This window comes from Panthera tigris, chromosome D2 (genome assembly GCF_018350195.1).
Source record: "Panthera tigris isolate Pti1 chromosome D2, P.tigris_Pti1_mat1.1, whole genome shotgun sequence".
NCBI lineage: Eukaryota > Metazoa > Chordata > Mammalia > Carnivora > Felidae > Panthera > Panthera tigris.
This window is the reverse complement of record NC_056670.1, coordinates 76,612,724-76,628,426: the sequence shown is the minus strand read 5'-3', so window position 1 is coordinate 76,628,426 and position 15,703 is coordinate 76,612,724. Positions and strand designations below refer to the sequence as shown.

The 15,703-nt window shown below is 48.8% G+C and overlaps 1 protein-coding gene across 15 annotated transcripts in view; it reads left to right on the top strand.

Moving 5' to 3' along the window:
- FGFR2 (fibroblast growth factor receptor 2) overlaps window positions 1–15,703 on the top strand; it is a 108,233-nt gene that overhangs the window by 83,219 nt on the left and 9,311 nt on the right. For all 15 annotated transcript variants that reach the window (XM_042960113.1, XM_042960112.1, XM_042960111.1 and 12 more), the window contains 5 exons: window positions 469–620; window positions 3,503–3,624; window positions 6,192–6,302; window positions 7,766–7,956; window positions 15,125–15,247. In XM_042960113.1, the coding sequence (XP_042816047.1) occupies window positions 469–620; window positions 3,503–3,624; window positions 6,192–6,302; window positions 7,766–7,956; window positions 15,125–15,247 (699 nt within the window). The remainder of the gene's footprint in view (window positions 1–468; window positions 621–3,502; window positions 3,625–6,191; window positions 6,303–7,765; window positions 7,957–15,124; window positions 15,248–15,703) is intronic.

Sequence of the window (15,703 nt, the reverse complement as noted above, 5' to 3'; positions counted from 1 at the left end):
CTTGGCTTTTCGTTCCAAAAGACGGACGCCATACCGGAGAGCTGATCGTCTAACAAAAAGTTTTTACGGAATTTCACGGGCACAGAATTGATTCATGATATGAGCTGGTGTATGGGGAGATTGGTCGTGTGGGGCTCCGGGACAGGTAACAAGGCAGTAATGAAGCTCATGGGGTTGTTGTTGTGTCCTCAGGTGGCTGTTGTGAGGAATTCGGACAGAAAGATGACTTCTATTTTGACCGGGTGCTGTCTAAAGACGTTTGCAAACCCGGTCTTGGGAGCATAGGAGGTGGGTGAGACGTGGTGCTGCCGAGATAGGAAGACAGAGGAGCTGGAATCGGGTTCTTGACTTTGGCCGGCCCTCCCACCTTTCTTCCTAAGAATCGACCATCTGGCTGGGCTCTGGCCGGCTGCCAGCCTTCTCAGGTGGAGCCAGGATTACATCTGTGTCTTTGCATTTTGTATCCAGGTTTCTGCCGAGTCCAGCTCCTCCATGAACTCCAACACCCCGCTGGTGAGGATAACCACACGCCTCTCCTCAACGGCAGACACCCCCATGCTGGCAGGGGTCTCCGAGTATGAGCTGCCAGAAGATCCAAAGTGGGAGTTTCCAAGAGATAAGTGAGTATTTCCATTGGACACATCCCCAGATGGAGACTTAGGTCTAAATGGGGATGTTGGATTGACATTTTCTTTTTATGGTCCTTAACTGCAAAGGTCATGTCTGACGATCTCAACAGGAGTGAGTGAGGTTGTATTTCTAACCACCTCCTGAAAAAGAAAAGAATTGATTCTCTCACTTTTAAGCGTTCTTTAAAAACAGCTACCAGGCATGGCTGGTCTCCAAACGAGACGGTACCTTGTTAGCATTTTTTTTTTTTTTTTTTTTTTTTTTTTTTACTGTTTAGATCATTCATACCCAGTCACATGGACTAAATATCCCACTTATAATAACAGATGTGACCTTCCAGCCGCCGGTTATTAGAACATGACTGTTCTGTAGTCCATTTCTTTGGAGAAATTAGATGTAAAATACAAATTGCCCTAGGAGTCTTCACTCAGTGTTGGCTGTTTTTAATGGTTATTCATGTAATATGGGGCTGAAATGGTTCAGATATGGTATCTGACATCAAATTTCCCGTGGTCCATAGTATTTTCCTTAGTGGATGGTGTGGAGGTGGTCTGATCAGATGTTTGTTCTAATCAGCATGCCCACCTGGGCTCTGTGGAAGGCATTACCGGGAGCTGTTTGTCTCTTGATCTGGCTTGATGTCCATGTATTTGGGCTCCCTTGGACTGGATCTGAATCCTGGTTCCGCTAGCCAGTGGCTAGGCAACCTTGATCTTCTGCACTTCCATTTTTATAAACTAAAGATCATAGTATTGACCTCCCAGGACTGAGCACAATTCTTGGCTTCTGAGTTCCCCTGCCTTGTGTTTCCCTTCCTGTACGGGTAAGCTGAGAGCTCTGAACCCCAAGCATCAAGAAGATGGTGGGGCCAGGCAGAGAGTCTGTGAGGCAGATCTTGTGCTCCCAGCCCTCTCTTTCTGGTCCTGCCCAGAAGACAAAGTATGACGGTCCTTGAAGACCGTCAGCTCACTTGTTGTAGTCGTTCGAATCTGAACATTGGGAATAGTAGAAGGTGGGCATCCCAGACTATACGTCTGCATTCCCTCGCCTGCCATAACCTCTTGCCTGGCTTGGATACAGCTTTCACTCCCTGTCTGTCTTGGCATTTGCAGTTATCTCCCTAAAGTTAAGTCAGAGAAGTGTTTAATTACAATCGAAGAAACTCCTACACAAACTTGGAGGTACCAAGATAAGCTTTTCTAGAGACGGGGTATGACGAGCTCTCTTTGGGAAGAGAGGTAGCTTACGTGGCACCCGTGATTTCGATTCACCCAACTCCACACCAGTTTCGTTTCCCGGCAGCCAATTTCGAGATACTAATGTGTGCCATAAGCTAGGACCAAATAATTATACAGGTGTCACTCTGTCAAGAGAGCTAATGGAGGTAATTTCCAGTGTGTTTGTGTCCTGTAGCGAAAAGACCATTCTTCATTCGGGACTTGCTTCTTCAACAATAACCGGGGAGGCATCAGAGAAAACACAAGGTGTGGTTTCCTTCCCTGGAGAAGGTGGAAAGAGAACGGGGTTGTTTCTCACCAAGCCACTTGGCTCCCTCGTTTGTACCAGTCGGAGGGTGCGCACATTCCTGCACGAATAGGACTGAACTAGGGGGACTGCGATCGTATCGTAAGAAATCCCAGCTCTCAGGTTCAGTGCACGGTTTTTGTCGCCTGTGACGCTGCAGCCAACAGTGGAAGTCTGTGTGTGCCTAACCGTTAGCTCCCACCTTGGGGGAGGACCCTCGGTGCGGAAAATCTGAGCGCTAGGCATTTCAAAACGGAGTTGAGCACAAACGTAGGTGGAGCAGACTTCCAGTGAATGAAGGCTATTTAGAAGCAGTTTATTAGATTGGAGGCAGAAGTTATACAAAGAAAGGATTGTTACGCTTGTCGTAGCGGGGCAATAGGACATAAATTAGCCATTTTTCCAATGCAAATGTTTATTTTCTGCCAAGATATTAAATTTAATTTTAGTTCAGGATAGAAACAGAATGACCTCAGCATAGCATACGCCGCCCTCAGTCTTTGCTTAGCTTTTGCAAACCATTGTGTGCTTATCATAAATAGTGTTTATTTACTAAGGGCAGCTTAATACTTCACTGTGTTGTGCTTAAGTGAAAAAACCACATTCATAAGTATCCCAAAGATTTCTCTGTTCTCTTGGCTTCGAGAATGCCCAGAGACAAATATATGGCTATTAGTATGGTGTGCACTGAGCTTCTGAGCTTAGAAATACAGTTCATTGTGTTCACTCTGGATTTTCTTCATTATTAATTTTGGGTAGTTAAGGATTTTCTAAACTGTGAGGTCAAAAGAGATTCCCCTCAATTTCTAGAATTTTCTTTTTCCTTTAGGGAAAAATTAGAGATTCCTTGAAATGCATTTAAGATTCATATCATGTAACTTGGCCAGGAATGTGACCGTAAAATCCATTGGTATTTGAATAATAGTGATTTTAAAGACCTCACTTCACAGAGACAAAAAAAAAAAAAAAAAAAATAAGAACAGCTTTAACATTTTTTCTTTGAGACATTCTAAATTACAAATATTCAATTGGCTCAAGATCAAAAGCTCCGCATTGTTAGCACTTAGGAAAGCTGACCACCTCACTAGCGAGGATACCTTCCACAAAGAAAATAAATCGTGAACACAAATGTGAAATTTAATAGCTGTTCCACCCGTAATTGACATTCTCTAAAACGTCACTAAGAAAATACTCAAGCGCGTGTGTACCCCAGGTCTCATTAGTTCCATATGATAAATGCTCCATGCTTTTGCAAGCCGCTGAAAGATTTTTATATTTAGTTCTGGAATTTCCCTCGCTACACCCCTTCACCAGATGCCGTGTGCTAATCCCCTATTTACACATTTAGGCTGACGCTGGGCAAACCTCTGGGGGAAGGTTGCTTTGGGCAAGTGGTCATGGCTGAAGCAGTGGGGATTGACAAAGAGAAGCCCAAGGAAGCAGTCACCGTGGCAGTGAAGATGTTGAAAGGTGAGTGGGGTGAGGGGGATGGGTGGGGGTGGGAAAGGGGTGGAAAGTCTTATCAAGAATGTTCCTTTTGTGGCATGTGAACTCTATCATGGCAGGGGTCAGAGAGCACATAGTTGACCTAGAGGTTGAGAAGTTTTCCATATAAATCAGCATCCCGGACAGACGATTTATCTTGAGCTGTGTGCACTTACAAGAAAGAAAAGCCAGTTTTGTTAGAAAGTGGTAGCCTCCCAGATTGTTCTTCGTCAGCTCCTAGGTGATGACCGTGATTTCCTATTCCCTCTATTTTTGTAGATGCTTAGAAAGTAGCAACTCATGTATGATTGATTAATTTAGAGGAGCATCGGCCTCTTGGATTTGGGTCCCAAACCTTCCCTTACAAATAAAGGAAGGTTGACCCTTTGGGAGGGAGTCAGGGGGTGCAGGGAGAGGAGGTCACACCTTCTGTTTTGTAAGAGAAACAAAACAGAATTGACACTGGTCTGGGAGAATCCCTTAGAAAGCTAAACGGACACCAGCAGGATCGGTGGCTGGGCAGAACCTTCTGGGCCATGTGAGCAGTTACCCCGGGACGTGAACGTCACATGTCGTTGTGCACTGACCTTCTAGCCCTGCTTCATGCCTATGTCCAAGGAGCTTACGGCGTTTCAAACATTAACTTCTTCCTCCACAGTATTCTTTTATGAGACGAGTTATAGGGAACGGTTACATTATAAATCCTGTCGTAGGGATCTTAGAAAGGACGGTTTTTCCCACGTGTCTGGGCAGAGACACCTGTTCTTGAATATGGGTGCCTGCCCCATTTGTGGATGCTTCCTGAATTAGGCTCTTTCTTTCTTTCATGGGCTGTCGTGGGATGATCCTGTCCCTCCCTGTGTGGGGAGGTAGCAGGTGGAAGGAGTAAGAAAGATGATTTTTTTTTAAGTTGTTGATCTGCATGGCTCCCAAGAAAACTGGGGCGTTTTGAGGTCCTCACGTTGGGGTTTGATGCCTGGGAGGACTGTGCTCCCCCACCCCACGTGTCTCAGCTCCACCAAGAGAGGTGGCCCTCTGGCTTTCGTCTTGTGTGGCCGGGGCCTGCCTCGTGCGCCCTGGCCCTCTTGCGTGGCAGGTGTGGTGGGCTGCATGCCCCACAACAGCCAACCTTGGCACCCCCTGGCCACGTGCCAGGGCACGTGTGGGGAGGGCCCAGGCTTCCCGCCTCCTTTGGCAGAACTTCTGTTTGGAGTCTGGAGTTCAGAAGTGGAGGTCTGGGGGGTTTATTTCTTTGGATGTACCCAGGTTGGTCCTCCCTTTCAGGATGGAGGAAGACGTTAGCCCCAGAGCCCTGTCAGGCGTCCTTTTTTTACAGCCAGTGGGTGGCTCACAGCAACACCCCAGCCCTGTCTGTGCTCCGTGTGTCTGTCTTACCTTCCAGTCAGTTAATTGCATTGCTCCTCCTTTTGTGAAGCTGAAAAGCTTTTTGCAATGAGGCTGCTACGTATTTCCTTATCTCATTGCTTTAGTAAATGCAGATTGTTCCATATTGAATTAGCTCAGAGAGGTTCACGTGGAAGAGGCTTGCCACTTTCTAGAAGCTGTGAGCCTGTGACTGTAGGACCTAAGCCGCTTTTCTTGAAATTATAGAGAAGTTTAGAAAACTTTAATTCTTTTTTTTTTTTTTTAATTTTTTTTTTCAACGTTTTTTATTTATTTTGGGGACAGAGAGAGACAGAGCATGAACGGGGGAGGGGCAGAGAGAGAGGGAGACACAGAATCGGAAACAGGCTCCAGGCTCCGAGCCATCAGCCCAGAGCCTGACGCGGGGCTCGAACTCACGGACCGCGAGATCGTGACCTGGCTGAAGTCGGACGCTTAACCGACTGCGCCACCCAGGCGCCCCAAACTTTAATTCTTTTATGTTGAGAATCACAGCCCCCTTTGAGAAACCCATTATAGAAGGCATGGGCCTTTGCCCACTCAGAATGCACACGCATACACACACACACACACACACACACACACACACACACACACACACAGTTATGAGGTGCCCCCTGAACCTGTCTGTGAATTTTCTAAGGGCTACAAGGGCTTGGATTAGCAGCACTTGGTCTAGAGAAAGTCTGTAGTGATTTGACATACCCCATCCGGGTCCTTCTCCCCACCCCTGATGCGCTCACAGTTGTTTTCAGACATCTTGAAGTTTGATAAGGTTTTTTCTGAGGCCCCTTAGATCTGCCAGAGGATGGAATTATTTCATGATGAATTTAAACACCTCCCTTCCCCCGCCCCCGCAATTTGTGAGGTTTGCTGGAAAAGAATTGGCCTTTAGCAGAAGAAGGTCTATATTTCTAGTCCTGACTTTTGACCTCATTGACCCCAAATTAGCTATTTGACACGGATCGGGGCAGTTCCCCGTCCGGGCCTTTGCCCCCTTCCCAGTAAAATGAAGGAGATGATTTGGAAAGTCTTTTCTGGTTCTAAAATTCAATTTCATGCCGTTTCAACTACGTTTTTGGCAATGACTTACAGCAGCAGCTGACGGGTTAAAAGTAACTGGTTTTTAATTTACCGAATGTTTGTAGATGATGCCACAGAGAAGGATCTTTCTGATCTTGTGTCAGAGATGGAGATGATGAAGATGATTGGAAAACACAAAAATATCATAAATCTCCTTGGAGCCTGCACTCAGGATGGTGAGTAGGAGGAAAAAATGCTTTCATCCAAATAATTTACGCTTCAGTGTTAGCATCATTTTAGAAACGGTTGGACTTTTGGATCTTGCTCCTAGGGCACCTCAAGTGCATGTTTAAAGTTCTCTTTAAAAATCCCCTTAGGAAGATGTTCCTGGCCATGAACACAAAGGGGACTTTGTGACCGTACTGGGGGACTGGGGAATGGTAGGCGTTGGGTGGCTTTGGATGGGAGGGCCTTATAGAGTCCTGCTGTTTTGAGGCCATAACCTGGAGGGTGTTCGGAAAGGACAGGCTCCTTGTGGTTTTGTCTGATGGTGCTAAGAGGGATTTCTCAAAATAAGACCCTATGTTTGGGTTGACAAATGCCTTAAAATGGGGATTGAGGAAGCCATGTCTTGCTATGGGCAGCGGATGGCTGAGCTCCCAAGACTAGCTTAGAAGAGGAGAGAGTAGAAGGAAGGGACACGTTATCTGCCTCGGGGGAGACAGAGCCCTGGCTTCTCCCACTGGGGAGCTGACTAGCACTTCGGGACTCCGATTGAGGATAATTAATAGACTTGAAAATCCTATCTTTGCCTCAGCAGCTTCTCTTTTAGGTCGATACCAGGAGTCGGGAGACTTTCCGTGGAGGGTGATGGTAGATATCTTTGGTTTGGTGGCCTTTAGCGCGGGTCTCGGTGGCCACGACTCGTGTTTGCCCGGTAGCGAGAAAGCAGCCACAGATGATGCAGATGTGAATGGGCCTGGCTGCGTGCCAATACGATTTAATTGCAAAAACAGGCAGTGGGCAGGATTTGGCCTGCGGGCTGTCATTTGCCAACCTCCGATCTGTGCCTCGGAGAAAGGATCGCACGTGTGTGTAAGGAGGCGTACCCAGAAGCGTTTGTTTATTACCAACCTGGAAGCAACGTAAATGCCCATAAGTATAGAGAAATAAATAAAGTGTGGCCTATTTATATGGTAGAATGTATATATAGCTGTTGAAAGGAATGATCTAGATTTTTTTTTTTTTATCAGCCCGACTGGGTTCCTTCCTCAAGGATAATACGTAGGGGGAAAATGTTGCAAAGCCGTATCTTCACGACGCATTTATGTGCTGGAAACCAGTGCATTGCTTATCGATACATATATGTGGGTAAAATGATTTAAAATGAACGGGCAGAGAGAGATCTCTGATAGCCACTGCTCTCCAGGAGGGCACTGGAGCACCAGGAGGGGGGCACTCGCCGTACCTCTGTTTATTTCTGGAAGACTTTGGGGGCTCTCTTGACCAAGTGTCGATTGGCATTTTGGGGAAGAGGAGAGGTGCCGCTGTCCTGTTTTTGTGTGTGCTTTTCCATATGTTCAAATTCAACAAAAAAAGCGCCGGCTTGTGAGAGCTCACACTGTGCTGAGGTTCCCGGGGGGGCAGATCTGGGAAGGGTAGTCGCCTTCCTGAGCTGCTTTCTCTACTCCGTCCGCAGGGCCCCTCTATGTCATAGTTGAGTACGCCTCGAAGGGCAACCTCCGGGAATACCTCCGAGCCCGCAGGCCCCCCGGGATGGAGTACTCCTATGACATTAACCGCGTCCCCGAGGAGCAGATGACCTTCAAGGACTTGGTGTCCTGCACCTACCAGCTGGCGAGAGGCATGGAATACCTGGCTTCCCAGAAAGTGAGTCCTTCATATTCTCCTCAGTTGGGTAGATTCCAGTTTAAAAAAAAAAAAAAAAAAAAAAAAGAAAGAAAGAAAGAAAGAAGAAGCCTGTGAAGAAAACAGGCTCTTTGGACGTGCTCGTTTGCTGAGTCAGGCCCTTGCATGTCTCGTACAACCTGGAAAATACTTACTGCATTATTCACACAGGGGCTTAGTGAACTCTTTTCAAAGCCAGAGCAGCCTCAGAAACGTCAAGGGACTGCATAGATGAGCAGAAAAGGTGTCTCCTCTCCTGAGATTCAGCTCTCGGTAGAGAGCCGCGGGCGTTGAGGGCGTTGAGGGGGCGTGGGTGATTGTTTTTGGCTGTATTCGTTCTGTGCCGAGTTGGTGGACGTAGACTTTGGGTGTTGGGTTAATGGTTTTAAGTTTGAAAGGGTGTTAAATATTCTAAGAACAGAGATCAGGCGAAGGGATATTTTAGTAACATTGAGTCCTGGATGTCATCTGGGTTTATTTTGTCTCCTCTCGCGGGGTGACCCTCTGGTTAGAAGTTGGCCAGGTCCCCTGAGGTGAACCGTCTGCATTCCAAGCATGCCCCTGGCAGTGGAACTTTAAACATCTGAGTTATTCTGAAAGCAGTTAGACAGGTGCCCTGATGTCCTCTGGGGCATTTTGGAAAACCCAAGACACCCTTCCTTAGCTCACGCTTTGCAGGGAGGGTTGTAGGACTTTGTCCTCGGGCAGAGGTGGGGTCACTGCCTACCTGTGCTGGAGCTTGAAGCCCATCTTTGGGTCCCCAAAGAAGCGAGGTTCTCTCGAGGGCGTGGGCCCACTGTCACCGTGGGGACCTGGGCTGGGTCACGGCCGTGCCAAGTCCTATGAGTGAGCGAGGCAGCCCGCGCCTGACCCCATGGCGTTAGGGATCTGGGGGAGGGGTGGCCACATCTCCGCCCCTGCTCCTGTGGCCACATCGGAACCCGGCCAGACCTACCACGTGTTCTGTTGTTGTTGCAAGAGAGTCCAGACTTGAAGACTTTTTCAGATCTTTTTCTTCCCCCCTAAAAAAGCGCTCACCGTGTAGGTTTTAGGAGACAGTTTGGTGCCTGCCTCTGTGTGCAGGTGCACGAACCCAGGGGAGTTTGTCACCTGAAAAGCCTTTGACATGAGGAAACGGTCAGATCCGGAATGTGGGACATTTCACAAGACATCGCTTCACAATGTCAGCATCACGAAAGACAAAAAGTACTGGGGAGATGGTTCCAGATTAAAGGCAACTTAAGAGACAGGACAGCTCCATGTACTCGGGTGACCCTGGACTGGGTCTTGTTCAGGATGGGAGGGGGGAGGGGCAGCTTTTATCAAGAACATTTATGAACTGAAATTTGAATGTGGACCGTATTCGGTAGTACGACCAGATGGATCCGTGTTAAATCTGGAGGTGGCGATAGTGGCCTCGTGTTAAAGGTAGATCTTTGCTCAGGTATTAAGGTGTGAAGTATCAGTGGGGTCTGTAACTCACTTTTCATTTCTTGTTTTCTAATGTTTGTTTATTTTTGAGAGAAAGACGGCGCAAGCAGGGGAGGGGCAGAGAGAGAGGGAGACCCAGAATCCGAAGCAGGCTCCAGGCTCCAGGCTCCGAGCTGCCGGCCCAGAGCCCGACACGGGGCTCGAGCCCACAAACCGCGAGATCGTGACCTGAGCCAAAGTCAGCCACTTAACCAACTGAGCCACCCAGGTGCCCCTGCAACTCACTTTTGAATGGTTCAGGCATAAATAGTGTGTTCGCGCAGGGGGGATTGCGCGTGGAGAGGAAGACCAGCGCGACAGGTGAACCTGGCAAACGTCGGTATCCGTTGTTCTAGTTCACCTTTGCTGTAGCTTCCAGATAGTCCTAACTAAAACCCTGGGGAGTATGACCTGCCCGCAGGCTGCCAGTTGTGACCCGCAGGTCTTGGTCACTCTGGACCCTCCCTGTGTGGGAGAGGGGGAAGCATTCCCATAGAGGGTGGTGGAGTGGATCCAGTCCTGGACCTCTTGGAGCAGGAACCTCGGGCGGCAGCAGGAGAGATTAACAAGAAATGTGGGACTAAAAGTAAGTATGTAAAAGGCTGAGAATCGTGCTGTGCAGGAAACAGGCAGTGTGAGGTCAGTGGGGGGCCCGGGGCCGGGTGTGGGCGCAGGTGGCCGGTGGGCGCTCACGCGGAGGGAGAGCTGTGCGGCTTCTGGGGAGGGACGTCGAGAGCAGGGTGTGAGATGCGGCTGGAGACTGGCGGGCCCTGCTGATTCAGGGCCTCCCAGACCCGGGCCGGGCGCTCCCGGCACATGGCGAGCCACGGAGGGGCCTGACGGGGTCGGGTTTGTGCTGCGAAGTTCGCTCCTTCTCGCGCTGCTCGTGACCGCTGGGTTAGAAGCTCGGGGTCCTGCGGAAGGGTGATGGTGGTTTGTGTTAGGGTTTCTTGGCTCCCAGAGGCACTGGAGGAGACTACTGATGTGGGATCTGTTTTGCTGTCGGGGTACTGAGTAGATTTCCGGTCAGAGAGACTGGATGGCGGTGCCGCTGATCGGGACGAGGAGGTCTAGGGAGTGGGAATAGATTCTGGTGGGCCATCCAGGATGCACCTTGAACATGCGCGGGCGCCCTTCAAGGGCCGCTGTCGAGCAGGAAGCTGCAGGCCAGAGCTTAGCTCTGAGGGCTGGGCTGGGACCTCGGCAGCCAGCAAAGGAAGTGTAGTTTCAAGGCACGGGGGGGCATCTAGGCGGGGAGAGGCGGAGCAGAGGGGCAGTAGAAAAAACTCTCAAATCTGGAGCTTGGCTCAAAGTACCCGATGGCAGTAGAGGCTGAGGGGACTCAGAGGTCGGGAGGAAAGGCAGGGTGTGGTGTAAGAGGTCACAGGAGGGGTTTCAGAAAGGTGGGGTGTTCTTCTCGGAACAGGAGAGGAGAATGCGCCTTGAGCCAGGCTCATGGAGCCCGTGGGGATCCGCCCCTGCTCCCAGCTGAGAACTCGGACATCCTTCCTCCTCTGTTCAGTGTACTAGAGAAGGAACCAAGGGTCAGGTGAACTTTGTGAAAGGGGGCAAGCGAACACATTTTAGGATGAAGACCGAAAATGCCCTTGTCAATGGGGTTGTGATAATAGCGATTCTCGCCGTGATTAATTACTACCTATTTTTGAGAACTTAACATCTGCCAGGCACAGGACAAGCCTTTTACATACAGTATCATCTATAACCTCAGAACAGCTCTGAGATAGGTGTGATTTTAGGATAAGGGAGGACTGTTAGGAGGTACCAGGAAACCTTTGGGCAGGTAGGTATGTCTAAGTCATTGTCTGTATTTCCAACATGGGGACGCCTAGGTCCACAGAGAAAAGTGGCTGGTCCCAGACCTGGCCCTGTGGTTCGTTCCTCACCCACCCCGCTTCCCAGACTCCCCTGCTCTCTCAGGGAATCCCTGCTTCACTCTGGATGGAGGGGAGGACCACTCACACAGGGTGGGCTAGAAGGGACAGAGCTGTGTTCTGATAGGGCCTTGCGGGGTTCCCTTAGCTGAGGATCCTCTGCAGTTAAAGCCCTAGAACTGATATGAAACTGGTGGTCGATGAAGATCTTAAGAATGGTCCCCTTGAGGGGAGCCTGGGTGGCTCAGTCGGTTAAGGGTCCGACTTCGGCTCAGGTCACGATCTCGCGGTCCGTGAGTTCAAGCCCCATGTCGGGCTCTGTGCTGACCGCTCAGAGCCTGGAGCCTGTTTCAGATTCTGTGTCTCCCTCTCTCTCTGACCCTCCCCTGTTCATGCTCTGTCTCTCTCTGTCTCAAAAATAAATAAACGTTAAAAAAAATTAAAAAAAAAAAAAAAAAAAAAAGAATGGTCCCCTTGAGCAGAGCCTGCTTCCAGAAATGGAGGGCTTTTTCCTGACAGTGGAGGGGAAGAAGCAGGGAAAGGGCCAGATCCTGGCCTGCCCATACGCATGCCTCATGGCCGCTAGCAATGAGCTTACTGGAGGCCAGCTTAAGGAACTGTTGAGTGAGCTCTCTGGCTCATTACTGATGGAATGCAATTATGAATTCGCCTCAGTAAACATTTACTGGGTCAGGCCCTGTGCTCAGTGCTGGGGATATAGAGATGAACTTGTAGGGCCTGTCCTTGAGCGGCTTTCCGATGTAAGTGTGTGTGTGTGTGTGTGTGTGTGTGTGTGTGTGTGTGTGTGTGTTGGTGGGGAACTAGGCAGTGGGCAGGTAAAGAAGCACCATGATGTACATGGGATACAACTAGGTAATATGGGGTATTTGAGCCTCGTACAAATTATGAAAGTTGTGCTGTTTCTAGTTCAGAGGCCACTAACTTTTCTTCTTACCAAATCCCCAAACCAGTTAAACTTACTCCCAGGTGTTAAGTCTGAGTGGGTGTTTGTTTGGTTTTGGTTTTTTAATTTTAAAAAATTTTTTTTTTAACATTTATTTATTTTTGAGAGACAGAGAGAGACAGAGCATGAGCAGGGGAGGGGCAGAGAGAGGGGGAGACACAGAATCCGGAGCAGACTTCAGGCTCTGAGCTGTCAGCACAGAGCCCGATGTGGGGCTCGAACCCACGAACCACAAGATCGTGACGTGAGCCAAAGTCAGACGCTGAACCAACTGAGCCACCCAGACGCCCCGGTTTTGTTTTTTTTAAAGCAAGCACCAGCTTTCCCATCTGTAAAATGGGTGTAATCACACCCATCTCCTAGGTTGCCATGGGCATTTAATTAGGTCAGCCATGCAGAGGCACCCATTACACAGTCTGGGTCATAAGGATGTTAGTCTTTCTTCCCTTAGTGACCCGTTGATCTCTGCTTACTTAAGAAATGGAATACCAAATGGTCTGAGGGCCCTAGTTATGTAAATGATCAGCGCTGCACTGGAAAACAACTCCTGATTTCTGCAGATGATGGGAATTTGGCTTGATGTTAATTATTTTCTTTTCCTGGCGTGTTGGTTCCAAGTCTCTTACTGTTCAGCCCAGAGGGTGGGCGTTACAGCCCAGAGGGTGGCCGGGAGTGTTTGATAGCATCGTGGGACGTGGGAGATAGGTGCTAGATTCTGGCTCTCGCCCAGATGATGATGGAGGCCACTGTCGTGGCGTCTCTGAGTTGAGCCCTAATGTGTGGTGGGAGCCCAGCGTGTGGGAATCCAGATTCTTCTGGCCGCACGGCTTGCCAAAATGCACAGAGCTCGCGTCGGCGGGGAGCACGCCGCAGGGAGAGTTTGGCCAAGGGCTTGGAAGTTCAATCTGAAGAGGCCTCCAAACTAGGAACATGGCTCCCACCCCGGCCTGGTCCCCAGACGGCTTCTGCGAGCTCTCACGTTTCCTGCTTCCATTCTGGCCAGGCACAGGCATACTAACTTGTGGGGCTTTCCTGCTTTCCCTTTTCTGGCGTTTGCGCATCTAGGGGGGCCACAGAAGCATCTAAAAACCAGGAATTGTTGGGCGGTGGGCAGGGAAAGAGAATTCCCGATTTATTCTTCAGAGAGAGCTTGGCTGGCTTCTCTATACTGGCCGTTTCGCAGAGTGCCTGTCTGCAAAGAGCCCCGTTTCGCCTTTGTCAAGTGGCCTGATAGGACTCTCCTTCTTCTGGTCATTAACTTTGCCAGGAGCCCGTGTAAAAGCGTTTGAAAGGGATATTTGTTCACCTCTTTATACCTTGCCTTTTCCAAAAAATAGGGGGTGATGATTTGGGATTCTAATTACCATGTATCATGATGAAATCTTACTATGCTGAAATGTAACTGAAACGTTTAGAACAACTTGCAAAAGTATATCATTTGTAGAAAGGAAAAATGGGAATTAATTATCTCTAGACCCAAGACCGAAGAGTGAGTTTGTTTCAGAACTAGAAATTAGCCGCCCTGTATAGCGAGCATTTCAACATTCCGCCCTGCTGCCAGGCAGGTGACAGGCATAGGTTGGACCCTTTGTGTGGGCTGGTGCCTTCTGGGACATGGACAGACAGGCGTTAGTCATGATCTACGCCGGGAAAGGACGTGGTTAGTACTTTGAGAAACGCAACTTGTGGGAAGCCTAGCAGGTGTGTAAGGCTGGGTTTGGAAGCTTGGAGACCCGTTAGGGGCAGTGTGGCATCTACGGGGACGGAGTGGGCAGTGGTGACGTCCTGGGCTAAGTGGTTAGTAGTGGGGATAGAGCAGGATGGACAAAGGGCAGAGGCATTTGGGGGTCGATGTCAATAGAACTTGGGAGGAGGGTGCAAAGACTTCTGGGGTGTATCTCTGAGAGAGAGCCGAGACCTTGAATTGGAGGTACCAGAGAGATGTTAGTGCGGAAATGTTGCATAGCCTGTGGAAGATAACAAGGAGAGTCCCGGGAGAGAGAGGTCAGGAAAGAGGTAGGAATTGGCAAATCTTTTGTATGTATCTAACAATAGAAGCCCTGGGGTATGTGGAAATACACAAAATTGATGGGACATTTCCCCAGTTTTCAGGGACCTGGGGAAGAGAGGAAGCTAGGGGTCGCACTCAAGGGGGGTGGGGGTGCGTTTCTGAAAGGAGCATGAAATCAACAGTGTCCAGAGCTGCAGAGGGAAGAATTGAGGCGTTAGAAGAACTCACTTTGGTCTGACAAAAGGTTCCTCCATCGACTTTCAGAGGCGTGGGGATGGAAACTATGTTTGCGGACTGACCAGGAGGTAAAGATGATGTGGTTTTGGAGGTTAACTAGCTCTTCTGAGTTTGTCTGTAAAGGGAGGGAGAGCAAGTGTTGAGATAAAAGATTTTAGAATAATCTAGTTACAGATCTCGTATGAAGGACACCAGTGTGTTGGTCCTTGGTGTATCTTTACTCTTCAAAATGACTGGGGCCTTAGTTTTTTAGTTTTGTTTTTAATTTTTTTTTTTAATGTTTGTTTATTTTTGAGAGATAGAGCTCGAGCAGGGGAGAGACAGGGAGACACAGCATCTGAAACAGGCTGTCCGCACAGAGCCTGACGCAGGGCTCGAACCCACGAACCACGAGATCGTGACCTGAGCCCAAGTCAGATGCTTAACCGACTGAGCCACCCAGGTGCCCCTAGTTATTTTAATTAGAAAAGAAATAACCAATTTTTGATTTATGTTGTATTTCCTCTCTGCATCCTAAGAAGTATGTTTTCTCTTTATTCTTGAAACATTTTGAAATGAGTTCTTTCTTGGTTTCAGTGCATTCATCGAGATTTAGCCGCCAGAAATGTTTTGGTAACAGAAAACAATGTGATGAAAATAGCAGACTTTGGACTGGCCAGAGATATCAACAATATAGACTATTACAAAAAGACCACAAACGTAAGTCAGTGGCAATGATGTGGTGGAAGGAAGGGGGGCGTGGGGGTGGCACGGAATGTTCTAGATGAAAGATGATAGATGCTCATTCCTCTGCCCTTTATCCCTGTTCTTTTGCTTTACTCTTTTTTTTTTAATGTTTATTTATTTTTGAGAGAGAGAGAGCGAGTGAGCGAGCAAGCAGGGGTATGGCAGAGAGAGAGAGGGAGACACGGATTCTGAAGCAGGCTCCAGACTCTGAGCTGTCAGCCCAGAGCCCGATGTGGGGCTCGAACTCACGGACCTCAGGATCATGACCTGAGCTGAACTCAGACACTTAACCGACCGAGCCACTCAGGCACCCCATGTTTTGCTTTACTCTTGACCAATTTCTCAAGAAGTAAATTTAAGCTATATTTAAGATACCTTTAGTAAAGGTGAATAACCAGCAGCCTCTTGGGTCAAGAACTTCCCTAGCAA